Source organism: Cydia strobilella, chromosome 23 (assembly GCF_947568885.1).
Source record: "Cydia strobilella chromosome 23, ilCydStro3.1, whole genome shotgun sequence".
Taxonomy (NCBI): Eukaryota; Metazoa; Arthropoda; class Insecta; order Lepidoptera; family Tortricidae; genus Cydia; species Cydia strobilella.
In genome coordinates this window covers 2,809,110-2,828,547 of record NC_086063.1, presented here as the reverse complement: position 1 = coordinate 2,828,547, position 19,438 = coordinate 2,809,110, and the positions used below count along the sequence as shown (strand labels likewise).

General features: G+C 40.4%; 1 protein-coding gene across 1 annotated transcript in view; it reads left to right on the top strand.

Annotated features, from left to right (window-relative positions):
- Window positions 1-19,190, top strand: part of LOC134751775 (CCAAT/enhancer-binding protein zeta) — a 33,695-nt gene extending 14,505 nt beyond the window's left edge. The window contains exons 11-21 of the mRNA XM_063687256.1: window positions 5,675-5,770; window positions 7,166-7,310; window positions 8,253-8,452; window positions 9,662-9,797; window positions 11,105-11,278; window positions 12,408-12,492; window positions 14,079-14,194; window positions 14,783-14,941; window positions 15,411-15,479; window positions 15,928-16,017; window positions 18,738-19,190. Of these exons, the coding sequence (XP_063543326.1) occupies window positions 5,675-5,770; window positions 7,166-7,310; window positions 8,253-8,452; window positions 9,662-9,797; window positions 11,105-11,278; window positions 12,408-12,492; window positions 14,079-14,194; window positions 14,783-14,941; window positions 15,411-15,479; window positions 15,928-16,017; window positions 18,738-19,057 (1,590 nt within the window). The 3' untranslated portion in view covers window positions 19,058-19,190. The remainder of the gene's footprint in view (window positions 1-5,674; window positions 5,771-7,165; window positions 7,311-8,252; window positions 8,453-9,661; window positions 9,798-11,104; window positions 11,279-12,407; window positions 12,493-14,078; window positions 14,195-14,782; window positions 14,942-15,410; window positions 15,480-15,927; window positions 16,018-18,737) is intronic.
- The last annotated feature ends 248 nt before the right edge of the window (window positions 19,191-19,438 follow it).

Here is a 19,438-nt window from a genome sequence, read left to right as displayed (position 1 = left end):
TGCTTGAGAGCATGCTTTGCACCCAGCGGATAGTGGTGTCGTCCACCTCCTTGGCCCTGAGCCCTTCCACCAGTGTCCGAGTGGGTGTATTATCAAAAGCGCCCTCAATATCTAGGAAGGCCGACAGGGCTATGTCCTTGTCTTCCAAAGCCCTTTCCACTCTGTCAACCAGCTCCAGCAGGGCAGTCTCTGTAGATCTGCCCCTACGGTAAGCGTGTTGGGTGTCGTGTATGGGTTTGTTTAGAAGACAGCTCTCCCTGATATACTTATCAATTACCTTTTCCAAGGTTTTAAGGAGGAACGAGGAGAGGCTGATGGGTCTGAAGGACTTGGCTAAAGCGTAATCCTTCCTCCCAGCCTTCGGTATAAATAATACCTTAACCATGTTCCACTGCTCCGGTAGGTGTCCCCAGGCATAACTAGCTCTGAAGATCCTGACCAAATGCGGGATTAGGACTTCAGCTCCTCGCTGCATTAGCACAGGGCTTACTCCGTCCAGGCCGCACGTCTTGTAAGGTTTAAAGGAGTTTATAGCCCACCTCACTATCCCAGGTCTTATGACGAGGGCAGCCTGCCTCCAGTCCTCTGGGCGAGGCCTATGCAGGCCTCTGACCAGCTGGGGCTCGTGTGACTGTCCTGCCCCCGGAAAGTGAGTTTCAGCCAAGAGCTCCAAAGTCTCCATCTCACTAGCAGTGAAGGAGCCATCATGCCTCCTGAGAAGGCCTACTTGATTACTTCTAGCTTTGGAGAGTATCCTGTGAAGTCTCGCTCCTTGAGGCGTATTTTCAATTTCCTCGCAGAACCTCCTCCATGACGCTCTCTTAGCTTTCCTAATCTCTTTACTGTATTCATTTAGGGCTTTCCGATAGACCTCCCACTCCTGTGTCCTCTTAGCCCTATTGAATAACTTGCGTGTTTTGTCCCTGAGCCTCCTGAGGTTGGAGTTCCACCATGGGACCACACGTTTGGTTGATTTGAACTTGGGAGCACAGTTTTCTTCAAAGGCACTTACAATGCCATTTGAGACCACCTCCACCGCAAGTTCTAAACTCTCCCGCGTTTTGATTACCTTCGCTGCGGATTCCAGATTACTTTCTAGGCTGCTCCTGTAGCCTTCCCAGTCCGTCCTCCGGGGATCCCTGAAGGTGACCGTTTGAACGCTGAGAGAAAAAGCTATATTAAAACAGATGTGCTTATGATCTGACAACGATTCCGCATCACTTACCCTCCAGTTCTGAATGTGCCTGGCTAGATTTGAAGATGCAAAAGTCAAGTCTAAAACCTCCTTCCTGACCCTAGTGACAAAGGTGGGTGTACATCCCATGTTTAGAATTTGGAAGTTATTGCATAGAAGAAAGTCATGTAGTAACTCACCCCTATCATTGATGTCGGTGCTTCCCCAGTTGGTGTGATGGGCGTTAGCGTCACATCCCACCAGCATTTCTGCGTTGTGTCTGCGGGCGTACTCGGCCACGGCTGTGAGATCCGCAGAGGGGTCGTTCCTGTCTCCAGGGAGGTATGCCGAGCAGAGTATAATTCTCTGCCCGCTCCATCCCTTGAGATTTACATACGCTGCTACCAGGTCGTCTGTGCATAACTCTGGAACAGGTAGAAAGTCAATGTTCTTGCCAAAAACAATGCAGGCCCTAGGCTTAATTCCATTAGTATTGCATAAAACTTTACCAACCGAATTCAGTCCTAGTATGGTTGAGTTTCGCACCCAAGGTTCTTGAAGTAGTGCGAGGTCGACGTGTCCTGCAAGCCGGCTTTCAACAATGGCCGTGGCGGCTGCCGCATGATGGATGTTCGCTTGCAGGACCCTCGCGGGTGCCGTAGGTCCAAGGCCTTTTATTTGGCCCTTTTGGTGACCCGTTGTGGCCCACCCCTGCCTCTCGCAATAGGAGTCCCTTGAGGCCCTCCTGTCGCCGAGGTTATGGGTCTGGCCCTACCGGGTACCATGCCCCTCGTCATGCCCCTTGTGCCTCTGGCTGCCGGTTGCCCGCCCCCACGGCCACGAGAGCCCTGGGGTATGGTTCGGCCGCCAGGTACCTTGGTACTTGGCCCTGGAGTAGATTCGGCGAGGGACTGAGGTTGCTGTTCCGTCTGCTGTGCTGGGGGAGCGTTTGGCCCCCCTTTTAGCCGGAACAGTACTTTCTTAAAGCCAATGGCTACCTCTCCACGATTGGCCTTAAGAGTTTCGGAGGAAGGCTCATCCAGAGCGAAGGTGACCACCTTGCCCCCCTGCTCAGCCTTTTCCCCGAGAACTTTCCAGAGTTCTGTGTTCAGGCCAAAGTTCTGGACCCTGATCAGCGCCAAGGCTTCCTCCACTGAGGCCGCCTCAGACTCCGGAATAAAGGTGATAGCCGTAGCTGGTTTGGGTAATTCACCCTCCGGGATGACGGAGAGTTTGGCCTCCGGCCACGGCTTTAAGTTCGGGACCTCATTCACAAGCCAGTCCCTGCTAACCTGGTTAACACAGGTCACAAGTATCCAGCCTGTCTTGTGAATGAAGCCCAGAAACTGTGGTGCACCGCCCTTCGCATTTGCCCATTGCTGGACCATGGCGAGATTTAGATGACGGTGGACCAACTTCATCTGGTCCTCACTCATAGGGTCCGAATTACGGATCCCTACTCGTGAGGACCCCGCTACCTCCCGGAAGCTCGGATGCCGAGACTCCCCTGAGGTTTCAACGCGGAGTTTCGGGGCCTTTTTCACTGATCCCTGCGGAGATTCGTCCTCAGATCGGACCCTTTTTACAGGGCCTTTTTCCGTGGCCGGCTTCTCCACAGTGATCTCCGCCCAGGGCTTACGGGCCATAGACAGGGCTTGCTCTTTGGCTACCCCGTCACCCAACAGCCTGCGGAATCTCTTGCGAGCAGCACCCGACAAGCGTTTCGAAACATGCAGCTCTTTGGCAGAGGAGTTGTCGTTGGGCGCACCAGAGACGATGTCGTCTCTGTCGACCTCAGCTTTCCCCTCCCCTCCCTGGGAGCAAACTTCGGGCGTGCTGGAGGCTTCTACAGCCTCCATCGCTCCGATATTACCTTCGGCCTGGATCCCGTCCAGAGCCGAGGACATGGCGTCAAAGCTATTTAGATTTTTATTTATATTTGTATCTTCCATAAAACGTCCCACGAGTAGCAAGGGAAATGGTGGTCACAGTACGGCAGAGCCCCGCTTGCCGCCTGAAGGACTGAATACTGCTACGATTCGCCCCGGTTTCGTAGAGACGCCGTTTGAGACTGGTCTCGCCACCAGCCACGCATCCATCGGCACGGTACGTATGACACCTTGGATTGGCGGAAAAAGGAGTAAGATAAGGGAGCAAGAAAGGGGGGAGATAGAGAAGGGAGGGAATTAGAAAATACCCCAGTAGCATTCCGGCCAGCACCCTGCTGGGCCTCCGTTTACTTACAGAGACCCAACAGAACGCCGTGCCAGAATGCCACTGGGGTAGAGGGGATAAAGATAGGAGTGAAGACAGGAAATGACTGTTTGGAACACGGGATGTTAACCTCTCGAAAGCCGGAACGCGGACCCACACTAGCTGACACCGAACTCCAATTATTAATTAAATTGGAATTCAATGCCTACCGCGCGGATCCCCGCTCCGGCGTTCGAGAGGTTAAAGACGGGAATTCTAGGGAAGGGAAAAGGAACACCTGGCGGGTGGGGATGCCACATCACTCGGCGTGGCCCACACCAGGCGAGGCCCTCACACTCTGCTACTAGTGGTCCGGGGTATGTTGGTAAACATAGCGACGCCCGTACTAACCACTAGCATTGCCCAGGGGGGACGACAGGGACGTGTGTGATGGACTTGGGGTGTTGGCCAATAGCTCAGCGTCGCATACCTGAGCGTACCTACTACCCCCTCCCCCCCGAAGCTTACAGTTATATACCAAATCGCTTAACAAATACAACATTCTGAAACAAATAACACCATAGAATTACAAACTACATAGAAGAACAACAAAACAGGTTACGGTTAAACAGGCAAGTCAAACATGAATAATAAAAATAATAGTCAATAAACAATAAAATTATGAATTAATTACTAAGTTGGGTGCAGTTCAAAGCCGTTATGGCGGCTTTGATGAACTATATACTGATATAACCAAACGGAGACGCGTTGTCTGTAATTTTCTGTACAACTCTTGGTAGCTAAATTTAACCCACTTCCCGATTTCCGATTGAGCTGAAAATTTGCATACATGTGTAAGTCGGGTGACAATGCAATATTATGGTACCATCGAGCTGATCTGTTGATGTACACAGGAGGTGACCATAGGAACTCTGTGATGAAACAACGCAACCTAATTGTGTTTGGGGGTTTTAGAATTGTCTCGATGGGTATTAGTTGCCTGTGGTAAGAAAAGTACAGTCAGCGAGAAAAGCTTGTACCAAAAATGAAATTTTTGACAAAAACTTATAAAACTACCTAGTCTTTACCCGGGCCGGGGCCTAAACTATCACCGTACCAAATTCTATCTCAATTCAGCGGTTTTCACGTGAAGAAGTAACAGACAGTTACTTTCGCATTGTTACACCATAATATGTGGCGTTCTCAATCAAAAGGTACCACTTTAGGGTCAACCATTAATTACATCACACGGGGGAGGGGGTCACGAAAATGTGACATGTTGTGACGAGGAGGGGGAGTCACAAACTTTGTGACGTCACATTAACTTATTTAAATTATTTTATACGTTGTACAGTTAAATAACAAGTTTTTAGAACGACAATCGTTGTTAATCATTTAATTTTCTTTTCTAATCTGTTTTGGGTTATAAAATTACTAATATTTCTTTCGTCAAAAGTATTTTGATAAAATATTTATATGTAATACTTAATTAGATTTGCCCATTTCATTGAAAAAATGTGACGTCACACCAAAATGCCAAATGTGACCCAGTGTGACAAGGAGGGGGGGAGGGGTCAAAAAACCTCGAAATTCGTGTGACGTAATTAATGGATGAACCCTTTGTCGCTTACCTTAAAGACGAAATTTGTTTGTATCTTTTTACAAATAACCTGTCAGAGCATCCTTATGGCAAGCGACGATGTGCTTCCTTTTGATTGAGAACGTCACATATGCTTTCATTAAAGCACATTAAATGTCTGGCTAAGCATTATTACAACCCTTCTTTTATGGAATAAAAAATGGATTCAGTATGGAACAGAAGGAATTATAGAAATGACGACGTAGTGACCCTGCCTGTGAAGCCGATGGTCCCGGGTTTGAATCCCGGTAAGGGTATTTATTTGTGTGATGAGCACAGATACTTGTTCCTGAGTCATGGGTGTTTCTATGTATTTAAGTATTTATAAATTATAATTATCATTGTCTGAGTACCCATAACATAAGCCTCCTTGGGCTTACCGTGGAACTTAGTCAATTTGTGTAAGAATGTCCTATAATATTTATTTATAAAAAAAAAACCGGCTAATTGCGAGTCAGACTCGCGCACCGAGGGTTTCGTACTTTTTAGTAATTGTTGTTATAGCGGCAACAGAAATACATCATCTGTGAAAATTTCAACTGTTCATGAGATACAGCCTAGTGACAGACAGACAGACGGACAGCGGAGTCTTAGTAATAGGCCTAATAGGGTCCCGTTTTTACCCTTTGGGTACGGAACCCTAAAAGTATGTTTTTCATCTGTTGCAGGCTTGCGGTATGCTTTTCTTAGTGTCGCAAGTGTTAAAAGATGGTGCGAAGAAAGAAGCAGCCAGACTGGTGTGGACTGAAAGAGAAATTAAAGAGGTAAGTTAAGTCTAATAAAAAACCGGCCAAGTGCGAGTCGGACTCGCGCACGAAGGGTTCCGTACCATTATCTATAAAAACGGAGCCCCCTTAAATATTAATTTTATTCTGTTTTTTAGTATTTGTTGTTATAGCAACAACAGAAATACATCATCTGTGAAAATTTCAACTGTCTAACTATCACGGTTCATGAGATACAGTCTGGTGACAGACAGTCAGACGGACGGACAGCGGAATCTTAATAGGGTCCAGGTTTTACCTTTTGGGTACGAAACCCTAAACACGCTTTTGTAATTACTGAAGTACCCTGTTGTGTGGGTTTTTACTTTTTTGAAGTTGTTTTTTTTTTTTAACGTTTGTGACGTTTCCAAGCAAAAGATACCACATTGTCGCTTACCATAAGGACGAAATTGGATTGTATCTTTATACGAATAACCTGTCAGAGCGTCCTTATGGCAAGCGACAATGTGGTACCTTTTGATTGAAACCGACACATTTATATATTCTGTGAAAAACAAAATTCAATGAACCCAAGTCCCAAGATTATTGTTCACACGCTCTTATTGTATCTTAACATGAACTATAATGTTATTATCATTTTTTATAATTTGAATGCTTTAGTAGCTTCTGCTGTTGATAGTACGAAGTAAATAAACTTCTAGTATAGTCAGGGGTGCGAAACTCCTCGCTTCGGGCAAACTCGGCTCCGTTCGGCTCAGCATTGCTCCGAGCAATTATTAGGGTTGGCACAACTTGACGTCCCTTTGTGTGCACGACCACAAATAAGATAATAACTTGACTTTTGACAACCCTAAATAGCCGAAAGAGATAGTGCCATATATTAGAAAGGGACATTATGATTTGACCCTGAACCGCTGTCAAACTTCGGTTTTGTAGGAAGTTTCCTTTCTGTACGGTAGTACTATTATTTATTCTGTATATAATATTGTCTTCGGTTACCGCGATAGTTACTCATGAAATAAAACTATGAAAACGGATTATATCGCGTATATTGAATTTATAACACATTCGTGGGCAACGGGTGACTGAGGAAAAATTACAAAGTGTAAAAATACCCACATACTAAAATAATGAACAATCATAGACTATAAACTTTAAGGCTGGTTGTACATGCAAAATCGGTTCATAAGGCTAGTTATACACTACAATTATTTTCAAGTAAAGATATATATATACGCGATAAAAACTACGCCGGCTCCAACCCTACACCACGGACCCGAGAAGATTTAATTCCCTCCTAAATTGTAGGAGGGTATCCCAATATGGGACCGGCAACAAACTCGGCGGGACACATCTTTTCAAAACATATTATACTCAGAATGTCTAACATAATCCAACACTTCTTATTCTGTATACTTTCGTATTAATTTCTAGGAACCAAAAGAAGAGCCTCAAGAGTTAAATGAAACAGATACAGAAGAAAACGAGACGGCAGACAGCGCAGAACAGACAGAAGAAGAAAAAGTGGAACAGAAGAAAATTGACCTTCTGAAGGGTGATAAGAAGGATTTGCTTATGGGTAAGAGATCCTACATTTAGTACAAAACCGGCGAAGTGCGAGTCGGACTCGCACACGAAGGGTTCCGTACCATTACGCAAAAAACGCGTTTGTTCTATGGGAGCTCCACTAAAATATTTATTTTATTCTGTTTTTAGTATTTGTTGTTATAGCGACAACAGAAATACATCATCTGTTATAATTTCAACTGTCTAGCTATCACTGTTTCACTGCACGAGATACAGCCTGGTGACAGACGGACAGACGGAAAGACAGACAGACAGCGAAGTCTTAGTTTTTACCCTTTGGGTACGGAATCCTAAAAACCAAAATTTTTGGTTTTTGTTCAAATTTGTTTTCCATTTCCACTAATATTCCTATAATTCAAAATAATAAAATTTATCTAGCAACACCAGATTTCCGGTCCAATATATAAACGGTAAACGTAAATGCGTCACTTATGCGACAGAATTTGTAATGTTTGTTTGAACCCTCATGAAAATACATCATAATTTAAAATGTTGCCTCCTTTAGTTCAGTGACGCGCGTGACGCCCTTAGACCACTGGGTACAGCCAGCAGTTTTTGAAAATCCGTAGCGTTTTTTTAATTATTTTTTAAAAATTTGCCCGCCTCTGGAACACATTGTTCCAAATCTCATGGCCTTTTAATAAATAAATAAATATTATGGGACATTCTTACACAGATTGACTAAGTCCCACGGTAAGCCCAAGGACGCTTGTGTTATGGGTACTCAGACAACGACATATATAATATTTAAATACTTAAATACATAAAAAACATCCATGACTCAGGAACAAATATCTGTGCACATCACACAAATAAATGCCCTTACCGGGATTCGAACCCAGGACCATCGGCTTCACAGGCAGGGTCACTACCCACTAGGCCAGACCGGTCGTCAGAATTATTATAGTTATAGCACAATTTCTGTCATTTTCAGACGACGACGAAGAAACTTACGTAGACCTCAAAATAGATGAGCAGGGCAACATAAAGCCGGAGAAACGTAAGCCAACGGCCGCCGTCGCCGGCTGGTACCACGCCAGGGTCAACAACGAGGATGTTAAGGATAAAGAGGACACTGAGGACAAGGAGGTTGCTGCTAAGATACAGTTGAAGAAAACTATTAACAGTGAGAAGGTAAATTAATTTTTAACAAGCAGAAACGTCTGCGATCGATGCTATTAAGCTTAGAATAAATTTAAAAGTGGAAAAATTACTGCCTTGGGTGAGACTTAAACTCACGGCCTCTGGATAGATACTCCAGCGCTTTGCCAACTGAGCTACCAAGACCTCATCCATAGTCAGCAAATCTTCCCACTATATGGGTCTAGGGGACCCTAGCGACATCTACCGTAAGAGTGTTACACTTCTTAAACGGCCACCGGAGTTCCAAGTCATATTAGAAATTTACCAGTTACGATGTGCTACCCATTCTAAATTAATTTTTAACAAGCAGAAACGTCTGCGATCGATGCTATTAAGCTTAGAATAAATTTAAAAGTGGAAAATTACTTCCTTGGGTGAGACTTGAACTCACGCCTCACGGCCTCTGGATCCAGAGGCCGTGAGTTCAAGTCTCACCCAAGGCAGTAATTTTTCCACTTTTAAATTTAGTGAGAAGGTAAGTTACCAAAATAATGTGCTTATAGCATATGATCGTTTTCACTGGTTGGTACCGTTTTCCTACCGTGGTACAGTCGCCATCAGATATATCGGAGCGGCCGAGGTGCTCACAAATATCTGAACACGCCTCTATTGTCAAGGCGTTAAGAGTGCGTGTTCAGATATTTTTGAGCACATCTGCCGATATATCTGATGGCGACTGTACCACGGTAGGGAAAACAGCAAAGACATCAACGTTAAGAGGCCGGTGTCGATTTTGGAGCAAAAATGTAAAATTGATAGATTAAGCCGTTGTTTCTTTTATGTGAGCGCGTGGCCATGGTGTCTCAGCGCGTGGCCATTGTGTCTCAGGGCGTGGCACGCGCTCAGACACAATGGCTTCACTTGTTTAACAGATTAGGATCTTTGGCTTAAAAATCATTTGAGAAGATTCAAACTATATACACCGCAGGGAAACGGATAACGACGTCCATAGTAAATAGTGGCAATCCCTAATTTTCCAGGACCATATTAATATAATAATAGTTATTTACTATACAAGTGCGAAAGATAGGAAATTCGCAACGAGTTGCGAATTACCTGTTCGCACGTGTATCGTACAATGTTTTACAGTATATATGGGTCTTTAAATTTTCGACGTAGTTACGTAATATGCTTATTATAGCACAGGGTGTCGTAATGGAGCACCAGATGTACGGTTAATGTAATTATATTTTTTCCCAGGAAATAACGGACTACAATCCCTACGCACGGAACCCAGCGTTCGCTGGCGCGGATCGCAGCGCATATTTGGAGTTACTGCCGCTGCAAAACCATTTCCATCCTACAGTGAAGATGTTTGCTGATAAACTGTTACATGGTTGGTATTCCTGTCTAGATAAAAAACCTGACAAGTGCGAGTCGACTCGCCCACCGAGGGTTCCGTACCTCAAAAAGAAAAAAACGGAACCCTTATAGGGTCACTCGTGCGTCTGGCTGTCTGTCTGTCCGTCTGTCACAGCCTATTTTCTCCGAAAGTACTGGACTAATTAAGTTGAAATTTGGTATACATATGTAAGTTTGTGACCCAAAGACGGTCATGTAACATAAACAAAATTAATTTTAAACAAGGGGGCCACTTTTGGGAAGTAAATGAGAAAATTAAAAAATAAAGTTTTACAAACTATATCGTGTTACATATCAAATGAGCGAGCTCATTGTGAGAATCTCAAATATATTTTTTTATAATTTTAGGATAAACAATTTAGAGGTTATTCAAGAAAATAGGCAAAAAATTACCATTCCCCCCCCCCCCACCCTTTATCTCCGAAACTACTAGGTCTAAAATTTTGAAAAAAATACACAAAATAGATTTTTACCTATAGATTACAGGAAAACCTATTATAAATGTGCAGTCAAGCGTGAGTCGGACTTAGTTACTTGACACTGATTTAAACTTTCATGATTTTTACTCATTATTATTCACAACGACGGGACTTAATCGCGTAAAATAAGTTTTAAATTTACCTCCGACGTTTCGAGGACGGCGTTGTACCCGTGGTCTCGGAGAAGACAGGCTAAAGTTGACATCGACATCTAGGCGCGCGTGTTTTTCGAACTACCCGGACTTGGTCTTGTTTATTAACTTGAACGTTTTCGCTGAACGACCTCGAAAAGGTAAATTTAAAACTTTTTTTTTATATACCACGACGGTGGCAATCAAGCATACGGCCCGCCTGATGGTAAGCAGTTACCGTGGCCTATGGACGCCTGCAACACCGGAGATATTACACGCGCGTTGCCGACCCTTTAAAAACCTGTACACTCCTTTTTTGAAGAACCCCATACTGTAGCCCCTCAGGAAAACGCGAGAAATCGCGAATTTTACGCGGTTAAGTCCCGTCGTTGCGAATAATAATATCGGAACACATTCTTTATTCTTTTGTTAACAAAGGTGTATTACGATTTACGATATATTTGGTCATTTTATACGTTGTATTTGATCAGTATCAATACATAGACAATCAGTATTGTACCTAACTTACATTTCATTAAATTGTCTAGTCTCTAGGGTTTACGTGTTAGCTTCGGCTCTATACACATCTCCACAATGTACGGAACACCATTCTGTATTTCTGTGTTAGAGGGCTAAATTAAATACGTAAACTAAAAAAAAACTGTCCACAGAGCAAGTAATCCAGTACAGCGGAGACCCACTGAAAGACTTCTCCGGCATCCGCTTTCTGGATCGCTTCGTGTTCAAGAACCCGAAGAAACGAGAAGACGAGCAGCACGGGGACGTTAAGAGAGTCAAGGGGTCGCATCCCAAGTTCGCTGTTAGGAAGAATTATACTGCCAAAGGTATACAGATATACATTATTCGAAAAACATAGCTTACGATTACGACAGGTAGAGACAAACAAAAGTTAGGGAACTAAACCTAAAACTCTCAATTTTTTCAAGAGATTTAGTTTTAATAAACCCCCAACAAACAAACGGAGGAACCGATATTGAAAGAAAGAAAAGACATTTATTGTAAAAAACCTTCTACACAGCGCCACTTCAGTTACAAAAAAGAACTTACTCACTAAACACTTAAAGCTAGGTACATGGTAGTTATTAAAGTAAATGTTACACAAGAATAGACAGGTCCACCAGCAGAGTGAAAAAGAGAAGAAAAAGTATATTGCTAAAACATATCTAAGAACCACCACTAGAAAACCTGCTTTTAAATAATAATAAAAAATCCGTTTAGTTGACTGCTATTATTTTCGTACATTTGAGATAGCAATTTTTGCAAAGGATACTAGTTTGTCAGTCTGATGTAGTTTGGAAAAAAGTTCATTTAAATCAGCTATAGGGTATTTGACTACTAGTCAAATCAGTTTCTTTTTTCGAACTGTCAAAACGATTTGCTACTATGAAATTTATATGAAACACTAGCGTGTGACGTCACGATCAAATTACCTACTCTTTATAGTTTTATATGGGGTTTAAAATATAAATTGTGTCAAAAAATATCTGCTGCCTACATTTCTCTATTTATCTTCTGGTGCTCTATTTCATGCATGGTGAAAAATAATTTATTTTAATTACAGTCAAATACCCTATTCCCAGTACTCGACCTCGCATAGCCTTATGCATACCTACGCCTTTCTGGGTCATCAAATCTGTAGTTTTATACAGGTTACTTATTATTTATATCTCCTTGGATTTCACGGGCTTATAAATCCCGGTTTTTTTATGGCTAGCGTGGGGATATAGATCCAACACGTAGAGGCCCCTTGGAGAGCTTTAATGTCATATAGAACGCCAGCTGGAACCCGTTCACAGTCTCAACAATAGACACCCATGAACCGGTCGCAGCAGGCATTGGGATTGTAGAAAAAGTGAACAGTATACCGGTCTATGGATTGAAGTTTGGGTGGACAATGAGACTGGGCTATTGTAAGAAATACAGGTTACTTTATTATTAAATTTGTAATTTCAGGATTGAAGAGCCTCCCTGTGAATTCGTCATCGTACCTAAATGAGGACGCCAGCAAAATACCAGTAGATGAAAGATTCCTTTATGAGTGAGTAACTATTATCATTTATTATATTTTCTTCGTATAAAATAATTTCCTCGTGACGCGGCTCTTTTTGTGTAGACCCGCTTATTGAACAACTTTTTGTATAAAGTTTTCATGATATCTGGTCTGACAAATCTTCTTCTTCTTCGACTACCGGTCTGGCCTAGTTGATAGTGACCCTGCCTGTGAAGCCGATAGTCCTGGGTTCGTATCCGGTAAGGGCATTTATTTGTGTGATGAACACAGATATTTGTTCCTGAGTCATGGGTGTCTTCTATGTATTTAAGTATTTATATGTTATATATATCGTTGTCTGAGTACCCATAACACAAGCATCCTTGGGCTTACCGTGGGACTTAGTCAATCTGTGTAAGAATGTCCTATAATATTTATTTATTTCGACTAGTTATCCTGGGCACTTTTTACGCATATCGCATTATATGCAACACTCGTAACACTATTTAAAAAAAACCGGACAGGTGCGAGTTGGACTCGCCCACCAAGGGTTCCGTACAAATTTAATTTTTAGTATTTGTTATTATAGCGGCAACAGAAATACATCATCTGTGCAAATTTCAACTGTCTATCTATCACGGTTCATGAGATACAGCCTGGTGAAAGACGGACAGTCGGTGTTGGTCCCATAGTAAAAGTTGCTCAGTATAATCCCATAACCTCCCTGGCAACGGGAATGCACTTATTTTTAGCCACCCTGTATATGTATATCTCCTCTATAGTTGGTCAAACCAAATTGTCAGTAAATACGAACAAAAAGTTGACAGCCCCTTAATCAGATACTGCATTGTCTTTGGTTATTTTCATTTTTCGCCCAATGAATCCAATCTTAGGTATTATAATAGTCTATTGTTAACATTAAAATTAATTTTACGGTTTAATACGCGTGTTAATAAGTCTTTTGTTCATTAAGTGACAGACAAAATTAAAAAACCGGCCAAGTGCGAGTCAGACTCGCGCACGACGGGTTCCGTACCATTACGCAAAAAAACTGCCAAAAAATCACGTTTGTTGTATGGAATCCCCACTTTAATATTTATTTTATTTTGTTTTTTGTATTTGTATAGCGGCAACAGAAATACATCAATCTGTGAAAATTTCAACTGTCTAGCTATCACGATTCATGAGATACAGTCCGGTGACAGACAGACAGATAGCGGAGTCTTAGTAATAGGGTCCCGTTTTTACCCTTTGGGTGCGGAACTCTAAAAAACTATACTCATCCTTTTTTTTCGGGTGCTACTACTAAGAAGACAAAGACAATGATTATCTCTGTCTATGTTTGTAATGAGCACGGATGTAGATTTAATTCATGGAAATGAGACAGTCCTTTGACAAATTATACTATTACGTTACTAATTGCGGGCAACACAGGAAATGTTATTTTAATATCTTATGGCTCCTCTACATGATGGCCCAGCTTAGGCCAGTCCAAGGGACGCATTTATGCGTTAGAGGGAGCAAGTGATATTGCTATCTCATTCCACCGCATAGCTGCGTCCCTTGGACTGGCCTATCGTGTAGAGGAGCTATGAGACGTAGAAATATTATTTATTTGTTATTGCTTGTTGCAGTTTCCTCCAAAAACGTCGTGATGCAGATGAATCCGACTCCGACAGTGATGCAGACTCCGTTAATAGTGAAGACTTCGAAAAATATCTTGATTCGGTCACGGGCACCCGAGCTAGCGGTAAGATCATAGCCTCCTAAGGCCCAGCCATCACCTTCCTCGCGTTATCCCGCCATTTTGCCACGGCTCATGGGAGCCTGGGGTCCGCTTGACAACAAATCCTAAGAATTGACGTGACGTAGGCACTAGTTTTTACGAAAGCGACTGCCATCTGACCTTCCAACCCAGAGGGAGAACTAGGCCTTGTTAGGATTAGTACGGTTTCCTCACGATGTTTTCGTCCACCGAAAAGAGACTGGTTGATGAATTATTAAAATTCAAATTCTAAATCGAAAACATCAAACATTTATTCAGCAAATAGGCCACAGGGGCACTTTTACATGTCAATTTTTACAAACAATAAAATTAACCCAAAATTAAAAAAATCAATTACATAAATATAAATGTCAAATTACACAAAAAAAAACTAATAAAATAAAAAATATACAAACAACGAAGTACTATAATTGTTTAGAGATACACAGATATGATATATAAAGGAAATGTTGGATTTGAACCAGCGTGTTCAATTTTCATAGATGAATATATTCTATAAAAAATAATTTGATTATTCCGTATTTCTATAAAAATGTCTTCTTTTTTTAACAGCCGACGACGACGACGAAGAATTAGACTTCCTCGCGGACATGGAAACAACGAAGCAGAAACGGCCAAAGAAAAAGGGAGAAGAAGACGATCAGCTCGGAAGCGATGATGATGGTGATGAAGAAATGGAAGACGTGCCTGAGGGTGGGGATGATAGTGGAGGTAATTGCACTCTTTTTAGGTGGGGAGCCGGCGATGCTAAATGTGTTCGAAATCGAAAGATTAGATGATAAGAAGAAAAAAAGGTTATAACCTCGTAAGACCCACCATATAAAGTTTTTAAATTTTTAATTTGAACCTTATTCTGTAAGTAAATTGGAACGAATTTCGTTTGTTTTACAACGCAGTGAAACAAAAGAAATGCTACTCTATTTGTTTCATCAAAAGGTTCAAATTGGATTGCAATGATTATGTACATTTTAATGTACATTTAGACTCACGAGGGTAAAGTTTTTGCAGCGAGCAGGAAAGCGACTACAGATTTTTTTTAAATTTCGGGGGGTTGATGGAGGGTTAAAAAAATCGTTAAGTAGATTTATGTGTTAAACTTTCACGCAAAATAGGCGCAATATATGACGTCGAGTTGCGGAAACCAAGCCCGCGAAAACTTAAACTTCCATTCTGTTAACAGATAGTGAAGATGGGGAGCTGAATATTTCTGGAGACGAGGATGAACCCGTACTCTCAGGTGAAGAAGACGGTAAGAAAACTTCATTTGTTATAAATATAATATAAAATAAACCAATAATAATATAAACCAAGCATCTAAAAAATACGTAGACTCGCATACTAAGTGTGTGGCCCGTAGAATCCGTAGATGACAACAATATTTGATTCGAGAGATTAAGACCCATTAGAGCAAATAATTTTGACATAGGACACCTATTTGTCTAGTACCCACGACACAAGCTTTATGAGCTGACTGTAGGACTGGGTCAGTCTGTGTAAAATTGTCCTATTCTAAAATGAAATGAAATAAATAAAAAACTGCAATAAAAATACAAAGTTTTTTGATACCGACATCAACATCTAAACAAATACTTGGAATTCAACTAACAAAAAATATTTACTTAATTATTTATTTCTTCTGTCACAAATCTAAATTTTCTTGACATTTTTTATTCTTCAACCATTGCCTTTTGTTACAGAATTACTTTTGGAAGACAGCGATGAAGATGACGAGATTGGAGTACCTGGCGAGAAGTCTAAAAAGGGCAAGATGAAACTAAAACTCAAAGGTTAGTGAATCAAATACCATTACTTTAAATTAAACAATCCATACTAGCGTAAAATGAAATCCCATCAAAAACATAATTGTGAAATTAGAGCCAAGTTCAATATGTATTAATAATATGCGTCGTAAGTCAACAAACTTCGCCGAAAAAAGAATTGAGATCTATATGGGTGCCAGGTTCTAGTTCACTTGGGATGTAATTAAAGTTCAGGATTTGACTTGGCTAGTTTGTACGTACACGATATATTATATTTGACTATGTTACTTTTCTAAAATTTAGTTTATTGGTATAAAAACTAGCGAAGACAAATCCTGAACTTTACATCCCAAGCGAACTAGAACTTGGCAACCTCAATCCTTCTCAAATCAATTCTTTTTCAGGTGAAGTCAACAACGCAACGATGCATATTATTAATATTGAACTTGGCTCTCATTTCACATTTATGTTTTTGATGGGATATCATTACTTTTTGTACAGAAATTATTAGTATTCATCATAGTTGATTTCGAAACTAAAATTTATATTTCCTATTAAAAATTCGGTAGGCGCTTAGTGTGTAAATAAAAACAGTTTTTTGGAAAATAATAATACAAATCGTAAAAAAAAACACTGTTTCTGTATCTCAGTTTTGTAACCACACAATAGGCTTTTTGACAAATTTTTGAAAATGGTTTTAATTTATTGTTTATGACTTAATAATTACACTACATTGATATTTCCGTGAAATTTCCTGTATTAAATATAAAAAAAAAAAACAATGTTAAAGTTTGATTATTTTGAACGCGCCTTAAACGCTGTTTTTGCAAAGGGGCTAATCACGTGACACGTTTGACGTCACGCGCAAGTAAACTCACTAAACTCAGTCAATGACCTTATAGTCTAAGATACGTTATATATGGTCGAACTTCACCCATACGTCTGACGGATGAAACTTATATTTTATGAAAGAAAATATGTTCCTGAACATAAATAAATAGGGTTGCCTAATGAAATATGGTCAAGGCTATTTTTAATAAATTTTTGAAAATATATTTTATTTTTTTTCAAATTTCATTGATTTGTCTGACGAACGGAATAAGTTCCAATGGAAAGTATACAACTTCTACAACATGAATAAATTAGGTTGCCTATGTTTTTCCGGTCACTATTATGAGGTTGCCGTGTTTAAACAGGTGAGTTAAAATCGATAATTGCACCCATCTGTCTAACGCTTGAATTATATATCAAAATAATGGTAATTTTATTGCGAATACAATGGTATAGGGTTGCCTGCAAAAATCCGGTCAGAAATAAGGGTTGCCAGGCTTTTAAAGAAAATAAGAAGGAAAGACTTTTAGCGATAACTCAAAAACGGCTTTCATAAAATATAAGTTTCATCCGTCAGACGTATGGGTGAAGGTCGACCATATATAACGTATCTCCTACTATTAGTTAATCCTATATTGAATTCATTATTTCACTGTAAAATGGTATATAAATGGTGTATAGTGCCGCAATGTTCAAGTACGACTATAAAAAATCCAGACAATTCGTTTGTTTCCATTCCAACGAATCCCAAAAAAATAAAAATGTGTTTAAAACTAGCGCGAAGAGACCCAAAGAGCATTTTAGCGCATACAAATGATTTAATGTGTGAAGACCACTTCGATGTAAGTAATACTTAACTGTAAATAAATATGGTAATTAAAGCAGCGGATTTTGTTATTTAACGAAACAAGATCTAGGTATTTAATGTATTACTACATAACCTCATAACATAGCTCTTTCAGCATTAGTAGGTAGTTAGTAGCATACTTTTTCTTTCAAACTAAAGTGCAGTATGGAGATATATACTATTCTCGTCATCGTATTCTATATATATATCGTCGTCGTATTCGTATCATCGAAATCGAAATATTCTTAAATAAACAATTTCTACGTATACTCACACAGCTGTTTTTACATTTCTAAGTTCCGCAGCATAGTAATCCGGATTATCTTTAAAGAAAAGTGCAACCATTAATACCTACTTCTATGTCTGGTAGGTTGCCGCTATCAGCTTTCACATATTTCGGCTCCATTTTGAGATTCTTATGAATATTGTGCCACTAGATATACGGATAAATCGGAATATATCAGAAAACTGTAAAACAATAACTAAAATTAACTAAATACAAATAAAACAGTTAAAACATTCAAGACAAACAAGAATGTTTACCCGCGTGTGACGTCATCCGAGCGTTGACCAATCACAGAGCGTTCACGTCCCTGATGAAATTTCAAAAAATATTAAATTTTCTTTCGTTTATTTTCCAAAAAATAAACATAATTTACATTCAAATATAGTGAAATATACTTTATTAGTTTATTATCTTTCAGGATGACAGCAATTCGTTATATATTTTTAATGTCAAATACCCTATTGCCAAGCTGGATGCCAAATTTCAACTTGCTATCATCTGGAAGTGGGTTAGTTTTTAAGTTTTTGATATGTTTGTATCTTAACCGTTTGAGCTATATTCATTAAATTTGGTGTTCTAGCTATCCTTAAAGGGTCTTAATAGATGAACCAAATTTTATGTTTATGTTTAATAGACTTTAAGTTACGTAGGGGTCAAAAGTGGCTTCAAATGGTTCGTGTAATATAACACACGGCCGCTGCGTCGCCACTTCTGTTCTTTTGAACTTGGCTTGATACGCTCCCGCGTGTCTTGATGAATACTAATTGTATGTTTTTCTCTCAGGTAAAGACGACCTTGGTTCGCTGTTTGCATCAGCAGAAGAATTTTCAAGCCTTCTAGAAGAAACAGCCGCAAACAAAAAACAGGGCTCCAGCCAAGCCGTAGCTAACACAGACAACTCCAGCATGAAACAACTTGCATGGGAAGACAAGAGAGATCAATGGATGAAGGGCTATAACAGAAAAGTCCACGGCGCTAAAAACAAAAAGTTCAACAAAAACAAACAAAATGGCCGGCCCAATAAAATGGCTGACAAAAAAGGCGGGAAAAGAAAAGGCGACAACTTCAGTGGCGTCGGCGGCAAGAAAAATAAATTCAAATGATTTTGAACATGAACAAAAACACTGTTCGTAGCAGAACAATGCTACCTAATATTCCTCGTTAGAATTATTCTATAAGACTATACAAATTTGTGTGTTACATGAATAAATAACATTATTTTTAATTGTCTTTGAATTGTCCTTGTTTTGTTATGAGTCACCTGTCAAATGCAACCTGTTGCTAACCCAACAAAACAGCTGAGACGTTAATTTCGTACATAACTGCCATAATACATATTTATTAACCACACAAAAGACTAAAACATACAGCTAATGGCCAAAGCTGAATACTTACGCCGTGAAAAAGATTGCCAATTACCTAACTTGGACGTTATACGAAAAAATTCCATGGCTCGCCGAGCTTTATCGATCTGACCTTGAGCC